This window comes from Mobula hypostoma, chromosome 5, assembly GCF_963921235.1.
Source record: "Mobula hypostoma chromosome 5, sMobHyp1.1, whole genome shotgun sequence".
Classification (NCBI taxonomy): Eukaryota; Metazoa; Chordata; class Chondrichthyes; order Myliobatiformes; family Myliobatidae; genus Mobula; species Mobula hypostoma.
This window is the reverse complement of record NC_086101.1, coordinates 16,363,007-16,384,936: the sequence shown is the minus strand read 5'-3', so window position 1 is coordinate 16,384,936 and position 21,930 is coordinate 16,363,007. Positions and strand designations below refer to the sequence as shown.

The window sequence follows — 21,930 nt, the reverse complement described above, 5'->3', positions numbered from 1 at the left end:
AAGGGGGAAGGAGTGAAGTAAAGTAAAGAAAGTCCTTCTTGCTGACGGTTCATGCAGATTAGAACGTGCATTACGGTAGAAACAAGGGAAAACAACAACAATGCGACTCAGAGAAACTGCAGTGCAGCTAAACAATAAGGTACAGGATTATAACGAGGTAAATAGCCCAAGTTATTGTTCCAGGGAGCAACCTGTCTTGTAACAGAGAGGTAGAAGGTGTTCTTGAGCCTGGTGGTACATGCTTTCGGACGTTTGTATCTTATGCCCAATAGGAAAGGGGAAAAGAAAAAATGCCCAGCGTGAGTGGGATCCTTGATTATGCTGGCTGCTTCCCTGAGCCAGCAAGAAGCGTAGACAGAGTCCATGGTGAGGGAGCAGTTGTCTGTGATGTGCTGAGCTGTGTCTACAAGTCTCTGCAGTTTCTTGTGCTCAGGGTCCGTAATAAGCCATGATGCATCCAGATAGAATGGTGGATGCTTCCTTTTGTGCCTCAGTAAGAATGGAACACTGGCTGGGAACACACTCATGCACATTTAAGCATTCTTTTCTTTGCTCTCTCCTCCACCACCGCATTTCCATCTCCATCCCCAACAACCATTTTTACACTCTTATTTCTCCCAAAGTTCAAACTTCAAAGTAAACGTATTATCAAATTACATATATGTCACATATACTACATTGAAATTCATTTTCTTGTAGGCATTCACAATAGAACAAATTAATTCAATATTATCAATGAACAACTACACAGAAAAATAGTCTGACAAACAACCAATGTGCAAAAGAAGACCAACTGTGCAAATACATAAAATAAAATAAATAAATAAATATTGAGAACATGTTTCATAGAATCCTTGAAAGCGGGATAACCGGACCCATTTATCGTTGTTCAAACCTCTGCATTTGGAGTCACCAAATTCTGATGTGTCTCGGGCCTACCCCACCTAGATGAACTCATTTTTGCATAGATATTCCAGCAAAGGTCCTCGGCTTCATTCACATGTTAATGTCTCAGTTCTCTCTTCATTTCCAATAGGCAATAAAATTTGCCATCATAACCTGTTCAGGGCCATATGGGTCTCCAGATCCACGCACCCAATCCAAGTGAGTGAGCGAACCATTCATTTCAGGATGGTGCATCATTGCCTTCTCTGGTGCAATAAATACTGGCCTGAGATAAAGGAAGCTTTATTTGTCATATGTACATCGAAGTATCAAAGCCTATAGTGAAAACCTCATTTGTGTTAAATTAAATCATTAAAGATTAAGGTGGGGGGGAGGGATAGCCTGCGAGTGTCGCCAACATAGATTACCCATGACTCACTAATCCTAATGGTACATCTTCGGAATGTGGGAAGAAACGAGAGCACCTGGAGGCAACGTACGCAGTCACAAGGAGAACGCGAACTTCTTACAGTGGGAAATGAACCCAGAATGCTGGTGATGTACTGACACTGTGCTAGTCGTTAGTTGAGGCCTGGCCAAGACTTAGGATAATTCTGGATAATTAGAGTCAGAACACAGAAAAATACGACACAGGAACATGTCCTTCGGCCCAAAACATTTTTCTAAACTAATTAAACTAGTAATTGTGTGCCAAACCAAGCCAATGCATTCTGCCTAATACAATGTCCATATTCCTCCATTCTCTGCACATATATGGTCCCATCTAAGAACCTCGTAAAGGTCTCTATCATATTTACTTCCACCATCATCCCTGGCAGTGGGTTCCAGGCATCCACAAGTCTCTGTGTAAGACACTTGTCCCACACATCTCCTCTGAATTTACCCCTTCACACCCTCAATTATCAACATTTTGGCCCTGGGACTAAGATACTGGCTGTCTACCCTATCTATACCTCCCATAATCTTATAAACTTCCATCATGTGGCCCCCGATATTAAAACTCCTGATGAATACGCAGAAAATGCAGAACCTCAGCAGGTCAGGCAGCATCAGTGGAGAGGAATTAACCGTCAAGGTTTCAGTCCGAGACCCTTCATCCACACTGGAGAAGACAAAACCCAAGTAAGAGGGTTGGGAGGGGAAGAAGTACAAACTGGGAGATGATAGGTGAAACCAGGTGAGGGGGAAGGTGCCTGGCTGGGGTGTGGGGGGACAATGTGACAGGTTGGGAACCAATTGGAAGATGAAAAGGGCACAAGATGAAGGTGGAGACAAGTTTCCAGGAAGGTCACATGGCCGTGGTCCGGGTGACCAACTAACCTGCTAACCCGTCAGTCTGTGGAATGTGAGAGGAGACCAGAGCACCTGAAGGAAACCAACACAGACACAGGGAGAGCGTACAAACTCCCTACAGACAACGGCGGGAACTGAACCCAGGGCGCTGGTTCACTAACCGCTACGTCACCCTGCCATCTCATTCCTACTGGGAAACCTTAATTCTACCTTGGAGTAAATTTCTCTCAACCTGCACTGTGTCATTCTTTCATTATATTGCCACATAATCACACATTTTAATTCCACGCCCTATTCTCATTCTGACATGTCTATCCACGGCCTCCTCTACTGTCAAGATGAAGTTGCACTCAGGTTGGAGGAACAACACCTTATATTCCGTCTGGGTAGCCTCCAACCCTATGGCATGAACATTAGCTTCTCTAACTTCCACTAATGCCCCACCTCCCCCTCGTACCCCATCTGTTATTTATTTATATACACACATTCTTTTTCTCTCTCTCTCCTTTTACTCCCTCTGTCCCTCTCACTATACCCCTTGCCCATCCTCTGGGTTTCCCCCCCTCCCCCTTTTCCTTCTCCCTGGGCCTCCTGTCCCATGATCCTCTCGTATCCCTTTTGCCTATCACCTGTCCAGCTCTTGGCTCTATCCCTCCCCCTCCTGTCTTCTCCTATCATTTTGTATCTCCCTCTCCCCCTCCCACTTTCAAATCCCTTACTCACTCTTCCTTCAGTTAGTCCTGACGAAGGGTCTCGGCCCGAAACGTTGACTGTACCTCTTCCTAGAGATGCTGCCTGGCCTGCTGCGTTCACCAGCAACTTTTACGTGTGTTGGTGTATAATTTAATTACCTTTATATAATGTATGTTTGTTAAGTTTGTAATATACTATGCTGCTGCTGCAGAAAGCTCATTTTCATGGAATCTTTTCTGATGGCCCAGGGCAATGAATTTGAACTTGAGTCCAAGGACCAGGTCAGCAGAGATCTTAAAGAACAGTAAGCAGGCTCCAGGGAATAAATAGCCACCCCCTGCTCCTACTTGCAGGTTGCCAAGCATAAACCTCACTGATTAGATTTGATGCAAACACTGTGTGTTTTGATGTACAGTACATGTGATAAAAAAGGTTCATCTTTATTTTCTTTATTTCTTTTAATCTATTTGTAATGTTCTTCCACTCGGTGGCCACTTTATTAGGTACATCCTGGGTGCTCCAGTTTCCTTCCACATCCTGTACCTAATAAAGTGGCCACTGAATATATGCCTGTGGTCCCCTACTGCTGTAGCCCATTGACTTCAAGGCATGAGATGTTGTGTGTTTGCAGATGCTCTCTCAACACCACTGTTATAACATGTGGTTATTTGAGTAACTGTTGAGTTCCTGTCTGCTCGAACCAGTCGATCCATTCCCCTCTGACCTTCCACAATAATAGGACATTATCGCCAACAGAATTGTGCTCACTTATTTTTTTTTGTTTGTTTTCACAGCATCCTCTATAAACTCTAGAAACTGTTTGTGCATGAAAATCCCAGAAGACCAGCAGTTTCTGAGATACTCAAACCAGCCAGTATGGCACCAACAATCATTACAAGGTCAAAGTCACGTAGATCACATTTCTTCCCCATTATAACTTTGGTCTGAACATCTTGCCATGTCTGCATGCTTTTTATACATTGAGTAGTTGCCATTGATTGGCTGATTAGATATTTGCATTAACAAGCAGGTGTAGAGGTGTACCTGGTAAAGAGGCCACTGTGTCTCCATGATCGAAGTACCTGTGTAACAAATGAAGGACAAGAGGATATCACGTTGTTGATGCATACTCAGCTGGAGAAGGTGGTGATGAGCTGCTGTGGACACCAAGACACCCAGTTGGTGTCGCTGAACACGTCTCCCATTGTCCACCTCCCCTCGCCAGAGCCTGACCGCCGTTGTAAAGCTTGACCCACAGCCACATGCCTTGGACAGTGAAGCAGTTGCTGCCTCCCACTTCTCTTGGCTCAGGACGTTGGTGAGGTGCATGTACCTGCTTTGGCAGTGTGCCTCTAACTAGCTCTTCGGATCTTTGATCAGGACGCACCCTCTCCCTGTGAGCTTTGGGACTTGAATTACGTCACTCTTTTACCATAGAGTCATAGGGCCATAGGACACTACAGCACAGAAACAGGCCCTTCGGCCCATCTATTCCATGCTGAACGATTATCACTTTCAATGATTTTTCATTTCATGATCTCAATGGTTATTGTTTTTTCTCTTTTTGTATTAGCATGCTGGTTGATTGTCTGTCCTGGCGAATGTGGTCTTTCATTAATTCTACTGTGTTTCTTGGACTTACTGTGTATGCCCAAAAGAAAACGAATCTCAGGGTTGTACAGTATATAATTATTCTGGTATAGTCTCTGGATTTGATCCAAATTGTAACAGTTTAAACACACAGTACTCCCTCTCCTCCCTTCTCACAATGAATGGAATTTCTTCATCTCATGTTCTCAATATTTACTGCCTATTTATTTATCATTTATTTCTGTTTGTATTTGCACAAATTTTACACAACTGTGTTTGTCTTCTATGCACTGGTTGAATGCTCAAGTTGGTGAGGTCTTTCATTGATTCTGTTATAGATATTATTCTATAGATTTACTGAGAATGCCCACAAGAAAATTAATCTCAGGGTTGCATATGTTGACATATATGTACTTTGATAATAATTTTACTTTGAACTTTGCAATGCTACATTAAGGTCTTGCTGAAAATTGTGTCATTTTAAAAAAAATATTCCATATGGAAAATATTCAGAACCTGGGGTAGAAGGCAAGGCTGAAGCAGAGATTGATCAGGATTGTCTTTACCTGTTCTTGAAAGGTTGGCAGGTTGTGCAAGTGATGCTTCTGAATCAGGAGCAATTAATTGCCGTAATGGGTCTGTTAAAAGAGGAAATATACATTTTGCCTCTGGTCATTCAGACAATTGGTTGGCGTATCACTAATCCTTTGGCCAAGTAACTACAGCCTACTCTTCTCACTTTCTGCTCTTTTCCGCATGAGGTAATCAAGACTCAACTTAAATATGCTTCTGTCATTTCTTTTAATTTACTGAGATACAGCGCGGAACAGGTCTTTCTGGACCTACGAGCTACGATCTTCATCAACTCACCTGTTTAACACTAGCCTAATCACAGGACAATTTACAATGACCAATTAACTTACAAACTGGTAGGTCTTTGGACTGTGGGAGGAAACTGGAGCAACAGCGGAAACCCACACGCCACGGTCCCCCTAAAATGTTTCTCAAACTGCACCACATTTGACAAATGTAGTTTCTCAAAATTCCTCCCTTTGATTTTTTTTTAGATCACCTCACATTTATGGCCACTAGTTTGAACAAATTGTGAAAATTTAGTGCAATTTTCTGCTAAGTAGAACATAGAACGGTACAGCTCAGGAACAGGTCCCTTGGCCCACATGTTGTGTTGAACCAATTAAGCTAACGACATTAATCCCTTCTGCCTGCACATGGTTCATATCCCTCCATCCTCTGTAATGTCATGAGCCTATCTATGCACCTCAATCACTTTTATCATATCTGCCTTTACCTCCACCACAAATGGTCATACGTTCCTGGCCACTGGCACTCACAGCAAAACGAGCCACGTCTCATGCATCTCTTTTGAACTTATCCCCTCTCACCATAAATGCATGCTCCCTGGTATTAGATAGCTTGATCCCGGGGACAAAGATACTAGCTGTCTACTCTATCTATGTCCTTCATAATTTGATGAAGACAATAGGCATAGAAGCAGAATTAGGCCACTCAGCCCATCGAGTCTTCTCCACCATTCCATCATTGCTGATTTATTACCCCTGTCAACCCCATTCTCCTGCCTTTTCCTCGTAACCTATGACAGCCTTACTAATCAAGAACCAATCAACCTCTGCTTTAAAGTCAAGAACCTATCAGCCTCCAGGTTAAAATCAAGAACCTATTAACCTGCATTTTAAAGTTCTTCTATCAGGTCACCCCTCAGCCTGGTCACTCCAGAGAAAAGAGCACAAATTTGTCCAGCATCTCTTCATAGCGCACACCCTCCATTCCTGGCAGCATCCTGGTAAATACTTTCTGCATTCTCTCTAAAGCTTCCACATCCTTCCTGTAATGGAGCAATCAGATGTGGAAAAATATTAACATCCCTCTGACCTGCCTTTTATAAAACTGATTTACTGGTCCCTAGGAGATCTTCCTGCTCAGAGAGTTCCTCTCTGTTAAAAGTTTCTATGATGCTAGTTTAAAAAGTCAGGATGGAAAGAGACAAGAATCCCTGTGGCTGTTATCTACGCTAAGGTTCCCCAGCTTTAGAGTGGCACAGTCGTGCAGACAGTAGACCTGCTGCCTCACAGCATCAGTGACCCAGGTTCGACACCTCTGGTGCTGTTTGTGTGGAGTTTGTAAGCTCTGCTCCGACGGTGTGCATTTCCCTAAGCTGCCCCGGTTTCCACCCACGTCCCAAAGAGTTGTAGGTTGGCAGGCTGAAGAACACAGTGAATTGCCCCGAATGTTGTTGGGAGAATTGGGGGTGTTACTGTGAGGTAATGTTGAGTGAGGTGGGTTACAGGGAAATTAATGAGAGAATAGCATTACTTTGAGGAACAGCATAGATTAGAAGGCATGAATGGAATCCCGTGTGAAAGCAAGACATTTGATAAATGGCAAAAGACCCAATGTCTTCTTCAGCTCTCACCTCCCCTCCTCGTTCGCTATTTCTACTCTTCCCACCTCCATCTGCCTATCATCCCTCCTCACCTGGATCCACCTATCACCTGCTCCATCCTTTTCTGTTCACCTCTTTACAACAGCAACCTCCCCTCCACCCTAACAGTCCAACTCAAAAGCAGAATACAAGGATAATGGCAAAATTCTCTGTAGTGTGAAGGAACGGGGGGGTCTTGGGATCCAACTCCATAGATCCAGCAAAGTTGCCGTACAGGTGATAGTGTATTTGGTGTGATGGCCTTCATTGTTTGGGAGAGAGTTCAAGGGCTGTGAGTTCCATAAAGCTCTGGTTAGATCACACTTGAAATATCATGTTCAGTTCTGGTCACCTTCCACCCAGGAAGGATGTGACAGCTTTAGAGAGGGTGCAGAGGTGGTTGCTGCCTGGATTAGAGAGCATGAGGAAAGGTTGTGCAAGTGAGGGCTATCCTCTTTGGAGTGATGGAGGATGAGGAGACTTGATAGAGGTGTACAAGATGATAAGAGGCACATACGGAATGGGGAGACAGGGCCTTTTTCCCGGGATGGCAATGGCAAATATGAGAGGACATCATTGTAAAACGAGTGAAGGAAAGTTTGGGAGGATGTCAAAGGTCATTTTTTACATGAGTGGTAGGTGTGTGGAAGGCACTGCTGAGGATGGTGATGGAAGCCGATACATTAAAGACATTTAGCAGACTCTTAGATAGTGAGATGGATGAAAGAAAAATGGAGGGCTATGTGGGAGGGAAGGATTATTTATTTATTTAGAGATAAAGCACGGCACAGGCCTTTCGGCCCTTTGAGCCTCGCTGCCTAGCAACCCACTGATTTAACCCGAGCCTAATCATGGGGTAATTTACAATGTTCAATTAACCTAACTGGTGGCAACCAACTGATTTAACCCTGGCCTAATCGGGGGATAATTTACAATGACCTAGTAACTGACTAACTGTTATGCCTTTGGACTGTGGGAGGAAACCACAGCACCTGGAGCAAACCCACATGCAAACAGGAAGGACCGTACAGACTTGCTTACAGAGAACACTGGAACTGGCCTCTGAACTCCGACACCCCGAGTAGGTTAAAAGGTGACCACGACATTGTGGGACGAAGAGCCTGTACTGCTCTTTGTTCTACTTTTATGGTCTACACGGACGGTCCTGACCCGAAACATTGACCGTTCATTTCCCTCCGTAGATGCTGCCTGACCTACTGAATTGTTCCAGCTTCCTGTTGCTGGGCATAACTCTTCCTGAAGTTGAGCCAACCAGCGATAATACCTTTGTAACACATGAAAGACAGTGTGATATCGCAGTCTGTGTCCATCCACTGACCAACGTCAATGTACGCACAGATGGGAAACGTGGCGTTGAAGTCCTCTGTGTACCACGGAGCCCAGTTATTATAACTGAAGCTCTCTCCAGTTGTCCATTTCCACCCGTTGGGGGGCTGGCCATCATTATAAAGTCCGATCCACAGGCGCTCCCCGGGGGCAGCGAAGCGGATGATAACCTCCTCCTCCTCTCGGCTCGGGATGCTGGCGAGATCGGTGAACATCCTCTGGCAGTGCTCTCTGGCCTGAGCCCAGCTCTTCGTTTCGGAAACCAAGTGGTAGCTTCTTCCCGAGAGCTTCGAAATCAGGTGCAGGCCTTGGAAGGCAAGGTTGAAAGTAGAGTACAATAAATAGGTAAATTGGTTTACTTGTCACACATACCAAAGAAATTCCATCCTATGATATATGGAAAATTTTCAGCAAAAAGTCTTATAGTCAAGAGTCTAGAGAGGATTGAGGCCACCAGTGTTTTGTGTGTATGCTCAGGATTTCCAGCATCTGTAAAATCTCGTGCTTATTCCTCCCCATAGACGCCACCTGGCTTGCTGAGTTCCTCCAGCATTTTGTCTGTGTGGTTTAATGATTGATTGGTATTGGAATTGGTTTATTTTTGTCACATATACCAAGATACAGTGAAAAGCTTGTTTTGCATACTGTTCATACAGACCAGATCATTACACAGAGCACTGAGGCAGAACAAGGTAAAACAATAAGAGAATGCAGAATAAAGTCTAAAAGCTACAGAGAAAGTTCAGTGCAGGTAAATGATAAGGTGCAAGATCATAACAAGGTAGATTGTGAGGTCCATCTAATCGTACAAGAGGTCCGTTCACCAGTGGGCTGGAAGCTGAGGTAGTCCTTGATCCTAGTGGTATGTGCTTTCTGCACTTGTAACTTCAGCCTGATGGGAAAGGAGTGGGAGTGGGGAGTGGAGAGAGATTGTCTGGGGTAAGTAGGGTCTTTGATTATGCTGGCTGCTTTAGAGGCAGGGAGAAGAATAGATAGATCTGAAGGTTGTATTTTAATCCGAAACCTGTATTTTTTCGAATTACACATTTACTAACTATCTTCAACAGCAAAAGGAGGCAGTTGGCATATTTTGTCTGAATTGGTCGTAAGTAAGCTTCCAATATCTCCCTGCCTTCCAGAGCTGAGTCCAGGACCCTGCAGGTCACTGCTCTTCTAAATATGGCAAGGATTTGCGATATGAAGATAGGTGGAGGCCAGGTAGTTTTGAGACCGCAGAGAGGCTACAGAGGGTCTCAGACAGATTAGGAGAATGGACAATGAAATGGCAGATGGAATACAGTGTCAGAAAGTATACTGGTATTCACTTTTGTTGGAGAAATAAAAGGGTATGCTATTTTCTTAAATGGAGAGAAAAATCAAAAATCTGAGGTGCAAAGAGACTTGGGAGTTCTTGTGCAGGACTCCTAAAGGTTAATTTGCAGGGTGATCGGTGGTGAGGAAGCCAAATGCAATGTTAGCATTCATTTTGAGAGGACTAGAATATAAAAGCAAGGTTGTGATATTAAGGCTTTATGAAGCACTGGTAAGGCCTCACTTGGAGTATTGTGAGCAGTTTTGGGCTCCTCATCTTAGAAGGGATATGCTGACATTGGAGAGGGTTCAAAGGTGGTTCATGAATATTATTCTGGTATTGAAAAGCTTTTCATATGAGGAGCATTTGATGGCTCTGGGTCTCTGCTCTCTGGAATACAGAAGAATGAGAGGTGACTTCATTGAAACCTATCGAATGTTGAAGGGCCTCAATAGAGTGAATGTGCAGAGGACGTTTCATATGGTGGGGAAGTCTAAGACTAGAGGGCACAGTCTCAGAATAGAGGGATGACCCTTTAGAATGGAGTTGAGAAGGATTTCCTTTAGCCAGAGAGTGGTGAATCTGTGGAATTTGTTGCCCGAGGCAGCTGTGAAGGCCAAGTCATTCCGTATATTTAAGGCAGAGGTTGATAGATTCTTGATTAGTCAGGGCATGAAGGGATGCAAGGAGAAGGGAGGACATTGGGGCAGAGAGGGAAAATGGATCAGCCATGATGAAATAGTGGAGCAGACACGATGGGCCAAATGGCCTCATTCTTCTTCTATATCTTATGGCCTTACGGTTTGTGGCAGGGATTTTCAGAACTGCCCTCTGTTCTGGGTGACATGTGCAGACTTTGTCTAGATTTCCCACTGCAAACATAATCAAAGATCCCCAATATTCTCTCTTCCCCATCTACCCATCCAGCAGAAGATGTAAAAGCCTGAAAGTTCGTACCACCAGACTCGTGGACTGCTTCTCTCCCATGATCATCAGACTATGAATGGGCTTCTTGTACAATGCAATGGTTCTTTGACCTTCTAGCCTTGTCGTGGCCTTGCACCTTATTGTCTACGCGCACTGCACTTTCTCTGTAACTGTAACACTTTATTCAGAATTCTGTAGTTGCTTATTCCCCTGTACTACCTCAATGTAAGCGGTCTGCATGGATGGCATGTAAAACAAAGCCTTTCTCTATGCCTCAGTTCAAGTTCAAACTTCAAAGATTCAAGATTCAAAGGCTCATTTAATATCAGAGAATGCATACAGCCTGAAATTTGTACTCTTCACAGACATCCAGGATGACAGAAACACTGGTGGCCTTACCTCTCCCCTTTATTATCGAAGTACGATACTAATGTGACAGTAATAAACCAATTTTCAATTTCACTTTCCTCATCTCAACTCTAATCCATTTACCAATTACTTTTTGTATAAATTAAAAGAAATGAAGAAATTATTTTTAATTTACACCCAATAAACACTTTATTAGGTACCTCCAATCATCCCACAGTCAAAGTTACCTAGATCACAGTTCTTCCATGTTTCGAACAACAACTGAACCTCTTGGCCGTGTTGGCATGCTTTTATGCATTGAGTTGCTGCCTCATGATCGGTTGAATAGATATTTGCATTAATGAGCAGGTTCGCAAGTGTACCTAATAAAGTGGACACTACTTTCCTTGTGAACATTGTGTCTCTAATGCTATGCATTTGTGATGCTACTGAAAGTTAAGTTTTCAATGTACTTCTGCATCTATGTACCTCTGCATATGACAACAAATGCAACTTTAACTACAAAACAGGGTTTATTACTGGTGAACATTCTTTGCGGATTTATGAATAGATGAGCCCCCTTCACAGGAAGACATAATTTGTTTTCCTCAAAGGACTTCAAGCTTACAGCACAGATACACACAGCCATTTTAATTATAGGACAGTAACAGGCCATTTGGCCCAACTGGTTTGTGCTCGATATCCCACAGACAAACTCAAATTAAGATGTTGTTCTTCTTTGGGGCAAGAAGACAAGGGGGCAGCCATCTCAAACTGTGGTACACAGAAATTGTCTCTTCTTGCAAACGGTGGTGAACCTCTGGAAATCTCTACCCCGGGGGAGTAGTGGAGGCTGGGTCATTCAAATTGTCACTTTTTGTCGAAGTAGGGGAATTGAGGTTGATGAGGAATTAGCACAGAGCTGAAGCCTGGGGTAGGTCGGCATTATATGGCATGTTGGAGCAGGTTTGTGGGGCCGAATGGCCTGCATTTTTTTTTAAAAGCTCTGCACCTTTCTATTCTTTGTTGGCAATCTTTTGGTAACCTTTACAAATCAAGAACTTACCCAACTCTGCAATAAATTCCACATATTCAGCATCCTCTGGCTGAAGAAATTCCTCCCACTCTAATATACTTATGGTCTGTATAAGATCATAAGACATATGACTCAAAGTAGGCCATTCGGTCCATCGAGTCTATTCCGCCATTCCATCATGGCTGATTTATTTTCTCTCTCAATCCCATTCCCTGCATTCTCCCTGTAACCATAAGCACCCTTACTAATCATTCTTCATTTTGAAAATACCTAATAATTTGGCCTCCACAGCCGTCTCTGGTAATGATTTCCACAGCTTCGCCACCCTCTAACCGAAGAAATTCCTCCTCATCTCCATTCTAATGCTTGTCCCTCTATTCTGCTCCTTTCTTACTGCTGCTGTTAGCCAACATGCAAAATTCCCTCTAACTTGTAATGACCAGTGTGCACAAAAATCTTGTGCTGTGCAGTTTTTTTGCACAGTGACAACATGTGTGTGCTGAATTTTATATAGAGAGGTATTCATTTTAACAGCTAGCAAAACACTGTCAATGAGAACTTTGATCTCCTCTGGATTTGATCACTTTCACTCTCATTCATCTGCACTCTCACAAAGCATACGTAGCAGACCTGTAGTGGGCAATGAAGGATTTTCTCGCTAGCTTTTGCATACCGTCCATATGCAATTTGATTGCTAAATGACGCTTCAAAAGGTCAGGTTTCCAAATATCACCCTACTTCCTCCCACTTGCAAATTCTCCAGCAAATTTTGCATCGAAAAATAGATGCAGGTAACACCATTTTCTGTATTGTACGTAAATATTTCTCGTAGCTGCACATTTCTGACCTCATAAGCTTTCAGTGTGCAGTTTGAACAGTTTCATTCAGCCATTTCACTCTGGAATTCAACATAGTGAACCAATAATTTTCTTCAATAAAAAGCCGGTTCTAAAATATGCTGACAAATCATCACGAAGTCCACATTGTCAACACCATCCACATCAGCAACTGGAAAAGGAAATATGACTGTGTACGATCACGAAATATACTGAACATATCGACGAGGTAGAGGGTGACAACATTTTGTGCGCAGTTTTAATTCCTTTGTGCACCAGTAGCAAGAGACGTGTGCATGCACACGAGCACGCCTTGGAGGGAACACTGGGCAAAAGGTACAGAAGCCTGAAGTCCCAAACCACTCTGGAATTCATTTCTCAAGGCCCAAAGGGTATATTGCTGACCTTAATCATAGGTTGCTCATTCTGCTAGGGTTATGGGAGGTCTTAAAGCCATAAGACCATAAGATATAGGAGCAGAATTAGGCCATTTGGCCATTGATTCTGCTCCACCATTTCATCATGGCTGATCCAATTTTCCTCTCAGCCCCAGTCTCCTGCCTTCTTCCCATATCCCTTCATTTCCTGACCAATCAAGAATCTATCAGCCTCTGCCTTAAATATGCCCAATGACCTGGCATCCATAGCTGCCTGTGGCACCAAATTCCTCAGATTCACCACTGGCTAGTGAAAGAAATTCCTCCTCATCTCCATTCTAAAAGGATTCCCCGCTATTCTGAGGCTATGTCCTCTCGTCTTAGGCTCTCCCAGCATACGAAACATCCCCTCCACATCCACTCTATCAAGGCCTTTCACCATCGATGAGGTCACCCCTCATTCTTCTGAATTCCAGGGAATACAGGCCCAGAGCCATCAAACACTCTTCATATTCAATTCTGGAATCATTTTCATGAACCTCCTTTAAACCCTCTCCAGTTTTAGCTCATCCTTTCTAAGATAAGGAGACCAAAACTGCTCCCAAGTGAGCGCTCACTAGTGCTTCACATTACATCCTTCCTTTTATATTCTAGTCCTCTTGAAATGAACATCGCATTTGCCTTCCTCACCACAGACTCAGCCTGCAAATTAACCTTTAGGGAAATCCTGCACAAGGACTCCCAAGTCCCTTTGTGTCTCAATTTTTTTGTATTTTCTCTCCATTTAGAAAATAGTCAACCTTTTCATTTCATCTACCAAGTGTATGACCATAGATGTCCTGACACTGTATTCCATCTGCCCATTCTCCTTAGCCAAGTCCTTCTATCCTCTCTACTTCCTCAAAACTACCTGCCCTTCCACCTGTCTCCATAATGTCTGCAAACTTTGCAGCAAACCATAAGTTCCATCATCCAAATCATTGATATATAACGTAAAAAGAATCGATTCCAACACAGACCCCTGTGGAACACCACTAGTCATCAGCAGCCAGCTAGAAAAGGCCCCCTTTATTCCCACTCTTTGCCTCCTGTTAAGCAGCCTCAAGAGTGGCATCTTATCAAAGGCCTTCAGAAAATCCAAGTACACAACATCAACCAATGCTGCTTGTTAATTCTTCAAAGAATTCCAGATTTGTCAGACAAGATCTTCCCTTAGGGAAACCATGCAGACTATGGCCTATTTTATCATGTGCCTCCAAGTACCCTGAGACCTCATCTTTAATAATCAACTCCAACATCTTCCCAACTACTGAGGTCAGACTAACAGGCCTATAGTTTCCTTCCTTCTGCCTCTCTCACTTCTTGAAGAGCAGAGTGATATTGCAATTTTCCAGTCTTCTAGCACTATTCCAGAATCCAGTGATCCTTGAAAGATCATCACTAGTGCCTCCAAGATCTCATCAGCCACCTTTTTCAGAACCCTGGGGTGTACACCATCTGGTCCAAGTGACTTATCCACTTTCAGACCTTTCACTTTCCCAAGAAACTTCTCTCTAGCTGTAGTAACTTCTCTCATCTCTCTTTTGCATTTTATGTATCTGAAGAAATTTTTGGTATCCTCTTTAATATTATTCGCTAGCTTACTCTTGTACCTTCTTAACCTTCTCTTTATTACCTTCTTTACCTTCTTAATGACTTTTTAGTTGCCTTCTGTTGGTTTTTAAAAGCTTCCCAATCCTAACTTCCCACTAATGTTTGCTCCATAATATGCTTTCTCTTTGGCTTTCATGTTGGCTTTGACTTCTTTGTTAGCCACAGTTGTGTCTTCTTTCCTTTAGAATACTTCTTCCTCTTTGGGATGTATTTATCCTGTGCCTTCCGAATTACTTCCAAAAATTCCAGCCATTGCTGTGCTGCCGTCATCCCTGACAGCGTTCTTTTTTTTTCCAATCAATTTTGGCCAGCTCCTCTCTCATACCTCTGTCATTCCCTTTACTCTATTGTAGTACTGATACAACTGACTTTAGCCTCTCTTTCTCAAATTTCAGGGTGAATTTGATCATATTGTGATGACTTGTCCCTAAGGGTTCTTTTACCTTAAAGAATTTCAGTCAAGTTTTCTCAGAGTGGGAAGATGTTTGAAGATTTCTGCTTTTGATTCTGAGAGCCTAGAAAATAATTATTCCTGGAGACTAAGGTATTCCTGAGTAACGTTGTTTCAAGTCCAGGCTGTTGTACCCACCTGTTTCTGAGGAATTTGTGGCCCAATCAGCTGAGGCATCCCCTTCTCCAGAGGCAGGAGCTGTTAAAAAAAAAGGTCAAAGGGTCAGAGAAAGTCCAGCAATAGAAAGAAGCCCTACAGTAATTCCAATGCACAGGGTCACAATAGGCTGCAGGCAGTCCTGGACACAGCTCGGTCCATCATGGGCACAGCCTTCCCCACCATTGACAAGAGGTGCTGCCTGAAGAAGACAGCATTTTTCATCAAGGATTCCCCACCACCTGGGCCATGCCCTTTTCTCACAGCTACCATCAGGTAGGAGGTACAGAAGCCTGAAGTCCCACACCATCAGGTTCAGGAATGTGATGGACATTCAACTTACGGGGCCAAAAGACTTATTACTGACTGTAAACACAAGGAATTCTGTGGACGCTAGAAATCCAGAGTCACACACACAAAATGCTGGAGGAACTCAGCAGGTCAGGCAGCATCTATGGAAAGGAATAAAGAGTTGATATTTCAGGCTAAGACCAGACCTGGTGAAGAGTTTCAATCTAAAATGTCATCTCTTTATTCCCTGACCTGCTGAGTTCTCCCAATATTTTGTTTTTTTTGTGTGTGTTATTACTGACCTCTGCTTTTTAGCACAGCAGCAAAAACTGTCCAAAGTTCAAGAAGTTTGTCGTCATTAAGTTAAACTTGTAAGCAGAACACTTGACTCACCTTCTTGAATTACTCAAGGGAAATGATGGGATTATCATAGGCCTAGTTGAACTATGAGGCAATCAAGTGAAATAAGAAGATCCACATTGGCTTAATTATACATTCCATCCACCTGGCCTGGTGAACGTAGTTGAGAAGCATCATGTGCCAATGACATAGAAACATAGAAACATAGAAAATAGGTGCAGGAGTAGGCCATTCGGCCCTTCGAGCCTGCACCGCCATTTATTATGATCATGGCTGATCATCCAACTCAGAACCCAGCCTTCCCTCCATACCCCCTGACCCCTGTAGCCACAAGGGCCATATCTAACTCCCTCTTAAACATAGCCAATGAACTGGCCTCAACAGTTTGCTGTGGCAGAGAATTCCACAGATTCACCACTCGCTGTGTGAAGAAGTTTTTCCTAATCTCGGTCCTAAAAGGCTTCCCCTCTATCCTCAAACTGTGACCCCTTGTTCTGGACCTCCCCAACATCGGGAACAATCATCCCGCATCTAGCCTGTCCAATCCCTTTAGGATCTTATACGTTTCAATCAGATCCCCCCTCAATCTTCTAAATTCCAACGAGTACAAGCCCAGTTCATCCAGTCTTTCTTCATATGAAAGACCTGCCATCCCAGGAATCAATCTGGTGAACCTTCTTTGTATTCCCTCTATGGCAAAGATGTCTTTCCTCAGATTAGGGGACCAAAACTGCACACAATACTCCAGGTGTGGTCTCACCAAGGCCTTGTACAACTGCAGTAGTACCTCCCTGCTCCTGTACTCGAATCCTCTCGCTATAAATGCCAGCATACCATTCGCCTTTTTCACCGCCTGCTGTACCTGCATGCCCACTTTCAATGACTGGTGTATAATGATGCCAACTTGTAGAAAACCAAGGCAGACAGGTTTGGTGGGAATGATACAAAATCCATTCCTCAGCCTTGGTTTTTGTGATGGAACCCATTGGTATGTCTTTCCATTTTGCAAAAATAGCACTTGTGTTTTCAAATCTGTTGTAAATTGTCAATCTCTGACAAGAATTTCTCCTCAGAATTAAATATACTTCACTTAAAAATCAACTGCACTTAATCTGCTTCACGAGCATACCGATCCAACTACAACGAAGGCATACCAGCAGCTATATTTCATTTGGAGTTTGAGGAGATTTGGTATGTCACCACTCACAAATTTCTACAGCTGTACTATGGAGGATATTTTAACTGGCTGCATTACTATCTGGTATGGAGTGGGGTGGGGGGGGGGTTACTGCACAGGACTGAGATAGTCCATTGAGTCTGCTCTGCCATTGGATCACAGCTGTAAAATTTTCCCTCTCAATCCCATTTTTCTGCCTTCTCCCTATAACTTCCAACACCTTGATTAATTAAGTACTGATGAACCTCCACTGTAAATATACCCAATGCCTTGGCCTCCATAGCTATCCGTGATTTCCACAGATTCACCACTATCTTCATCTTTGTTCTTAGGGGATGTCATTCTACTCTGAGGCTTTGGTTTCTGGTCCTAGGCTCCCCCATTATTGGAAACATTTATCCACACATCCGCTCTAGGCCTTTCAATATCCCCCAGGTTTCAATGAGATCCCACCCGCTCATTCTTCCAAACAGCTGTGAGTACAGGCCTAGAGTCATCAAACACTCCTCATACATTAACCTTTTCATTCCCAGGATCATTCTCCTGAACCTCCTCTGGACTCTCTCCAGCGACAGCACATCCTTTCTTAGGGCCCAAAACTGTTCACAATACTCTCAGTGCAGTCTAATCAATGCCTTATAAAGCCCCAGCATTACATCCTTGCTTTCAAGTTCCAGTCTTCTCAAAATGTATGCTAACATTGCATTTGCCTTCCGTACTACCGACTCAAACTGCAAGTTACCCTTTCGGAAATCCTGCTCAAGGACTTCCAAATCACTTTGCACCTCCAATTTCTGAATTCACCCCCAATTTAGAAAATAGCCTACACCTTAATTCCTTCTACCAAAGTGCATGACCATACACTTCCCCACACTGTACTCCATCTGCCACCTGCTTGCCCAATCTCCTAATCTGTCCATGTCCTGCAAACTCCCTGCTTCCTCAACACTGCCTGCCCTTCCACCTAGCTTTGTATCGTCCACAAACCTGGCCACGAAGCCTTCAATTCCGTCATCCAGATCTTTGGCATGTAATGTGAAAACTAGCAGACCCAACCCCAACCCCTGCAGAACACCTCTAGTCACTGGCAGCCAGCCAGGAAAGGAGTCATATTGCACAGGCACTGCGGCAGGACTTGAACCAGAGGGTTAACATAAACATGAAAAGTAGCAGAAAGTTAATGTGAAATGTAATTGGTGCTGACCATCAACAACCCTTCACGCTAACCCTACATTAATCATATTTTTTTATTCTCCCCATGTCCCCACATTCCCATCAACTCTCCCCAGATTCTACCATTCACCACACACTTGGGTGATTTACCCACATATCCACACATCTTTGAAGACTGTTCAGTCCCTAGAATAGTCTGACTTTTAAAAAAAAACTCCTCTCATTATTTCAAACTCCAGTGAGTATGGACCAAACATATTCAACCTTTCATTTTAAGACAACCCTCTTTTCACCACCTACTGAATCTTCCCCAAAATGGCCACAGTTCCCACAGACCTCCCCCCACCCACCCACCCACTGCCCAAACTATCACATTAGGGGCATCTTACTGTGACATATTAACCCACCAAGCTCTATGCCTTTGGGATGCAGGTGGAAACGAGAACAGGGGGAATCCCACTTTGTCACACGGAGAGGGTGCAGTCACCACACGCACAGTGCCCATGGGATCAAAGCCAGGTCTCTGGCACCACGAGGAAGTGGCTCTACCTACTATGCCACTGTGCCAATTCGACAGACAAATATGACAGTTACAGGCCATTTGGCCCATCTGTTCCATACTGGATGTGATGGTTTCAATGAGCTCACTACACTACACTTTATTGAACTTTACCTGCATAAAATTCTGATCTAAACAGAAAATGTTGAAACAGTCAGTAATTTGGATAGTATCTGTAGAAAGAAAACCAACCTAGAAAGAAAACCTCCTTCCCTTTCTCCCATGGTCCACAGATTCCTTCTTCTTCAGCCCTTTACCTATCACCTCCCAGCTTCTCATATCATCCCCTCCAACCCCACACACCCATCTTTCCCCTCACTTATCACCTGCCAACTTGTGCTTCTCCCTCTCTCCCAACCTATTATTCTGACTTCTGTCCCCGTCCTTTCCAGTCCTGATGAATGGCCTTGATCAGAAACATCAAATGTTCATTTCCCTCCATAGTTGCCGCCAGAACTGCCGAGCTCCAATTGTGTTTTGTGTGTGATGCCCGAGACTTCCAGCATCTCCTGTGCTAAGCATTAATGTTCCAGGTTGTTTTGCAAAGGGCAGGTCATATATTTACCTGCACCTGATGCTTTGGTGGGTTGCACAGCCCAGCTATTGGACTTGGTAGTAGTGGACACTTCCAGCTGCCCTGTTGGAAGAGAAAAAGTGTTTCACGTTTTGATTTTTGTTGGTTGAATGTTCTAGAACGTACGGGCTATCTGGTGTTCCCAATCACCTGAAACCAACCAATATTACTTCATTTCCTGCTCTCTAGTCAGCTCCCTGCTCTCTTTGCCCCTCTACACCTGCTGCATATTAAATGCTGAATGCCAGTCCTGGCTTCCAATACAGATATGGGATACGGGAGGGAACTGGAACGGCTGAAGGAAACCCACATGGGAGCAGAGAGGAGCATGCCAGCTCCACACAGACAGCACCGGAGATCGGGATTGATCCCGGCTGTCTAGAGGCAGCGGCTCGACCTACCATACCACCATGGCACGGGTATTCTCTTCTTCTCTGCCGAAGATCAAAGTTAAAATAAATTTCACCAGATACCACCTTGAGATTCATTTTCTTGCAGGCGTTCACAGGAAAACAAAGAAATGTATTTACTCATTTAGAGATGCAGCGAGGAACAGGCCTTCCTGGCTCACCGAGCCGTGCTGCCTAGCAACCCACCTACTTCACCCAGGTCAAGTCGCAGGACAATTTACAATGACCAATTAACCTACTAATTGGTATGCCTTTGGTCTGTGGGAGGATACCCACGCACAGATGGGAAGGAACATAGAAGCCTTCGTACTGTTGGAATTGAACTCCAAACACTCCAACACCCAGAGCAGTATTAGCATCCCGCTAACAGCTACGCAATGATGGCGCCCCAATAGAGTCAATGAAAACCTACACAAAGACCGACAAACAACCAATGTGCAAAAGAAGACGAATTGCAAGACTTGGTGGTGGTGGTGGCATCCGTTAGTCTCACGAGACCATGGATCTGCGCCTGGAAAGTCTAGCTTCGGTCTGTGTTAGAGCAGCGTCTGTTGTGGCTGTAGAGGCCCACACGGGAGTGACAGTCTCGGCTACATCGACTACACTTGAAGGCGCTGTCCTCCAGTGTTGTCTTGGTGCTGTTTTTCTGACAAGTGCGCTTTTCTTCAGCAGCAAGCCTCAGCTTCCCTTCTCCTCTTTTTAGACCACTGCGACAATTTTAGACAATTGCAAGACTATAAGTAACTAAACAGACAGATAGATAGATTAAACTTACTAGTAGCCAGATCCCTGGCAGGATCCTTGCTCACCAGAAGTAGAAAGAGGTGACGATGTTATCAAGCACTGATATCTGGGGCAAAGATGGTGGAAGTTGGAAGTCACATCTCATCATTTAGACTCATGTAGGTCGATTGGTGAAGAAGGCAACATTCATAGATAGGGGATAGAATATAAAAGTAGGGGGTAGTGTTGCAACTTTACAAAGCACTGGTTAGACCACACTTGGAGCATTGTGCACAGTTCTGCTCACCACACTACAGGAAGGACGTGGTTGCACTGGAGAGAGTGCAGAGGAGACTGATCAGAATGTTACCTGGATTGGAGAATTCACTTGTGGGGAGAGAATGGACAGACTGGGCTTGCTTTCCCTGGAGCGGAGGAGGCTGCGGGGACACCTGATAGATTATGAGATTATGATTATAATGTTCTGAGAGGCATCGCTATGGTGGGATTCTTTCTTATGGCAGGTGAAAGAGCAGAGTTTGAGGTGAGAGTTAGGAAATTTAAAGGGGATCTGAGGGATGTTTTTTTTTAATACACAGAGAGGGGGTGTTATCTAGAACACGCTGCCAGAGGAGGTAATACAATCACTATGCCTAAGAGGCATTTAGACAGATAAAAGGCAAGGTATACAGTCGATGGAAAAGGTTCCAATGTAGACAAATCAGATTAGTGCAGATGGGCAAAAAAGACATTCAGCAAGGACTTCCTGTCACTGTCTGGAAGGAGTTTATATGTTCTCCCTGTGATTGTGTGGGTTTCCCCTGGGTGTTCTAGTTTCCTCGTTACTAAGATTAGTAGATTAGGGTTAGTAGAGTAATTGGTCACAATTGGTATAATTGGGTGGTGTGTCATTCCATGATTCTAAGATGTTCCTCTCCACCATACTGGGTGCCTCTACCTGGGTCAGGTGTGTGGCGGGCGGGGGGGGGAGCGAGGAAGTATAAAGTGGGGAAAGGGTTTTACTTCTTGTGAACTCAAGGAGCTTGAAGTGTGACGAGAGCGTGAAATAAAAGAAAAAATGATCCCAATGTGTACAAGGAGAACTCTGGTAACAGAGGGGTTAAGATGCTGGACTAGCATCGGAAGGCAGAGACGAGAGTTCAAATCCCAGCACAACCACTTGGGAATTGAAATTCAAACAATTAAGTAAAACAAATTAAATGCAAACCCAGGTTGACAGTATTAAAAAGATTTTTTGGTTGCACCAGCACTTTACA

At 43.9% G+C, this 21,930-nt stretch overlaps 1 protein-coding gene across 1 annotated transcript in view; it reads right to left on the bottom strand.

The window, feature by feature from the left end:
- LOC134346463 (C-type mannose receptor 2-like) overlaps nucleotides 1-21,930 on the bottom strand; it is a 66,600-nt gene that overhangs the window by 28,514 nt on the left and 16,156 nt on the right. Inside the window, exons 7-9 of the mRNA XM_063047831.1 lie at nucleotides 19,512-19,583; nucleotides 15,369-15,428; nucleotides 8,229-8,597 (exon numbers count right to left, since the gene is read on the bottom strand). Of these exons, the coding sequence (XP_062903901.1) occupies nucleotides 8,229-8,597; nucleotides 15,369-15,428; nucleotides 19,512-19,583 (501 nt within the window). The remainder of the gene's footprint in view (nucleotides 1-8,228; nucleotides 8,598-15,368; nucleotides 15,429-19,511; nucleotides 19,584-21,930) is intronic.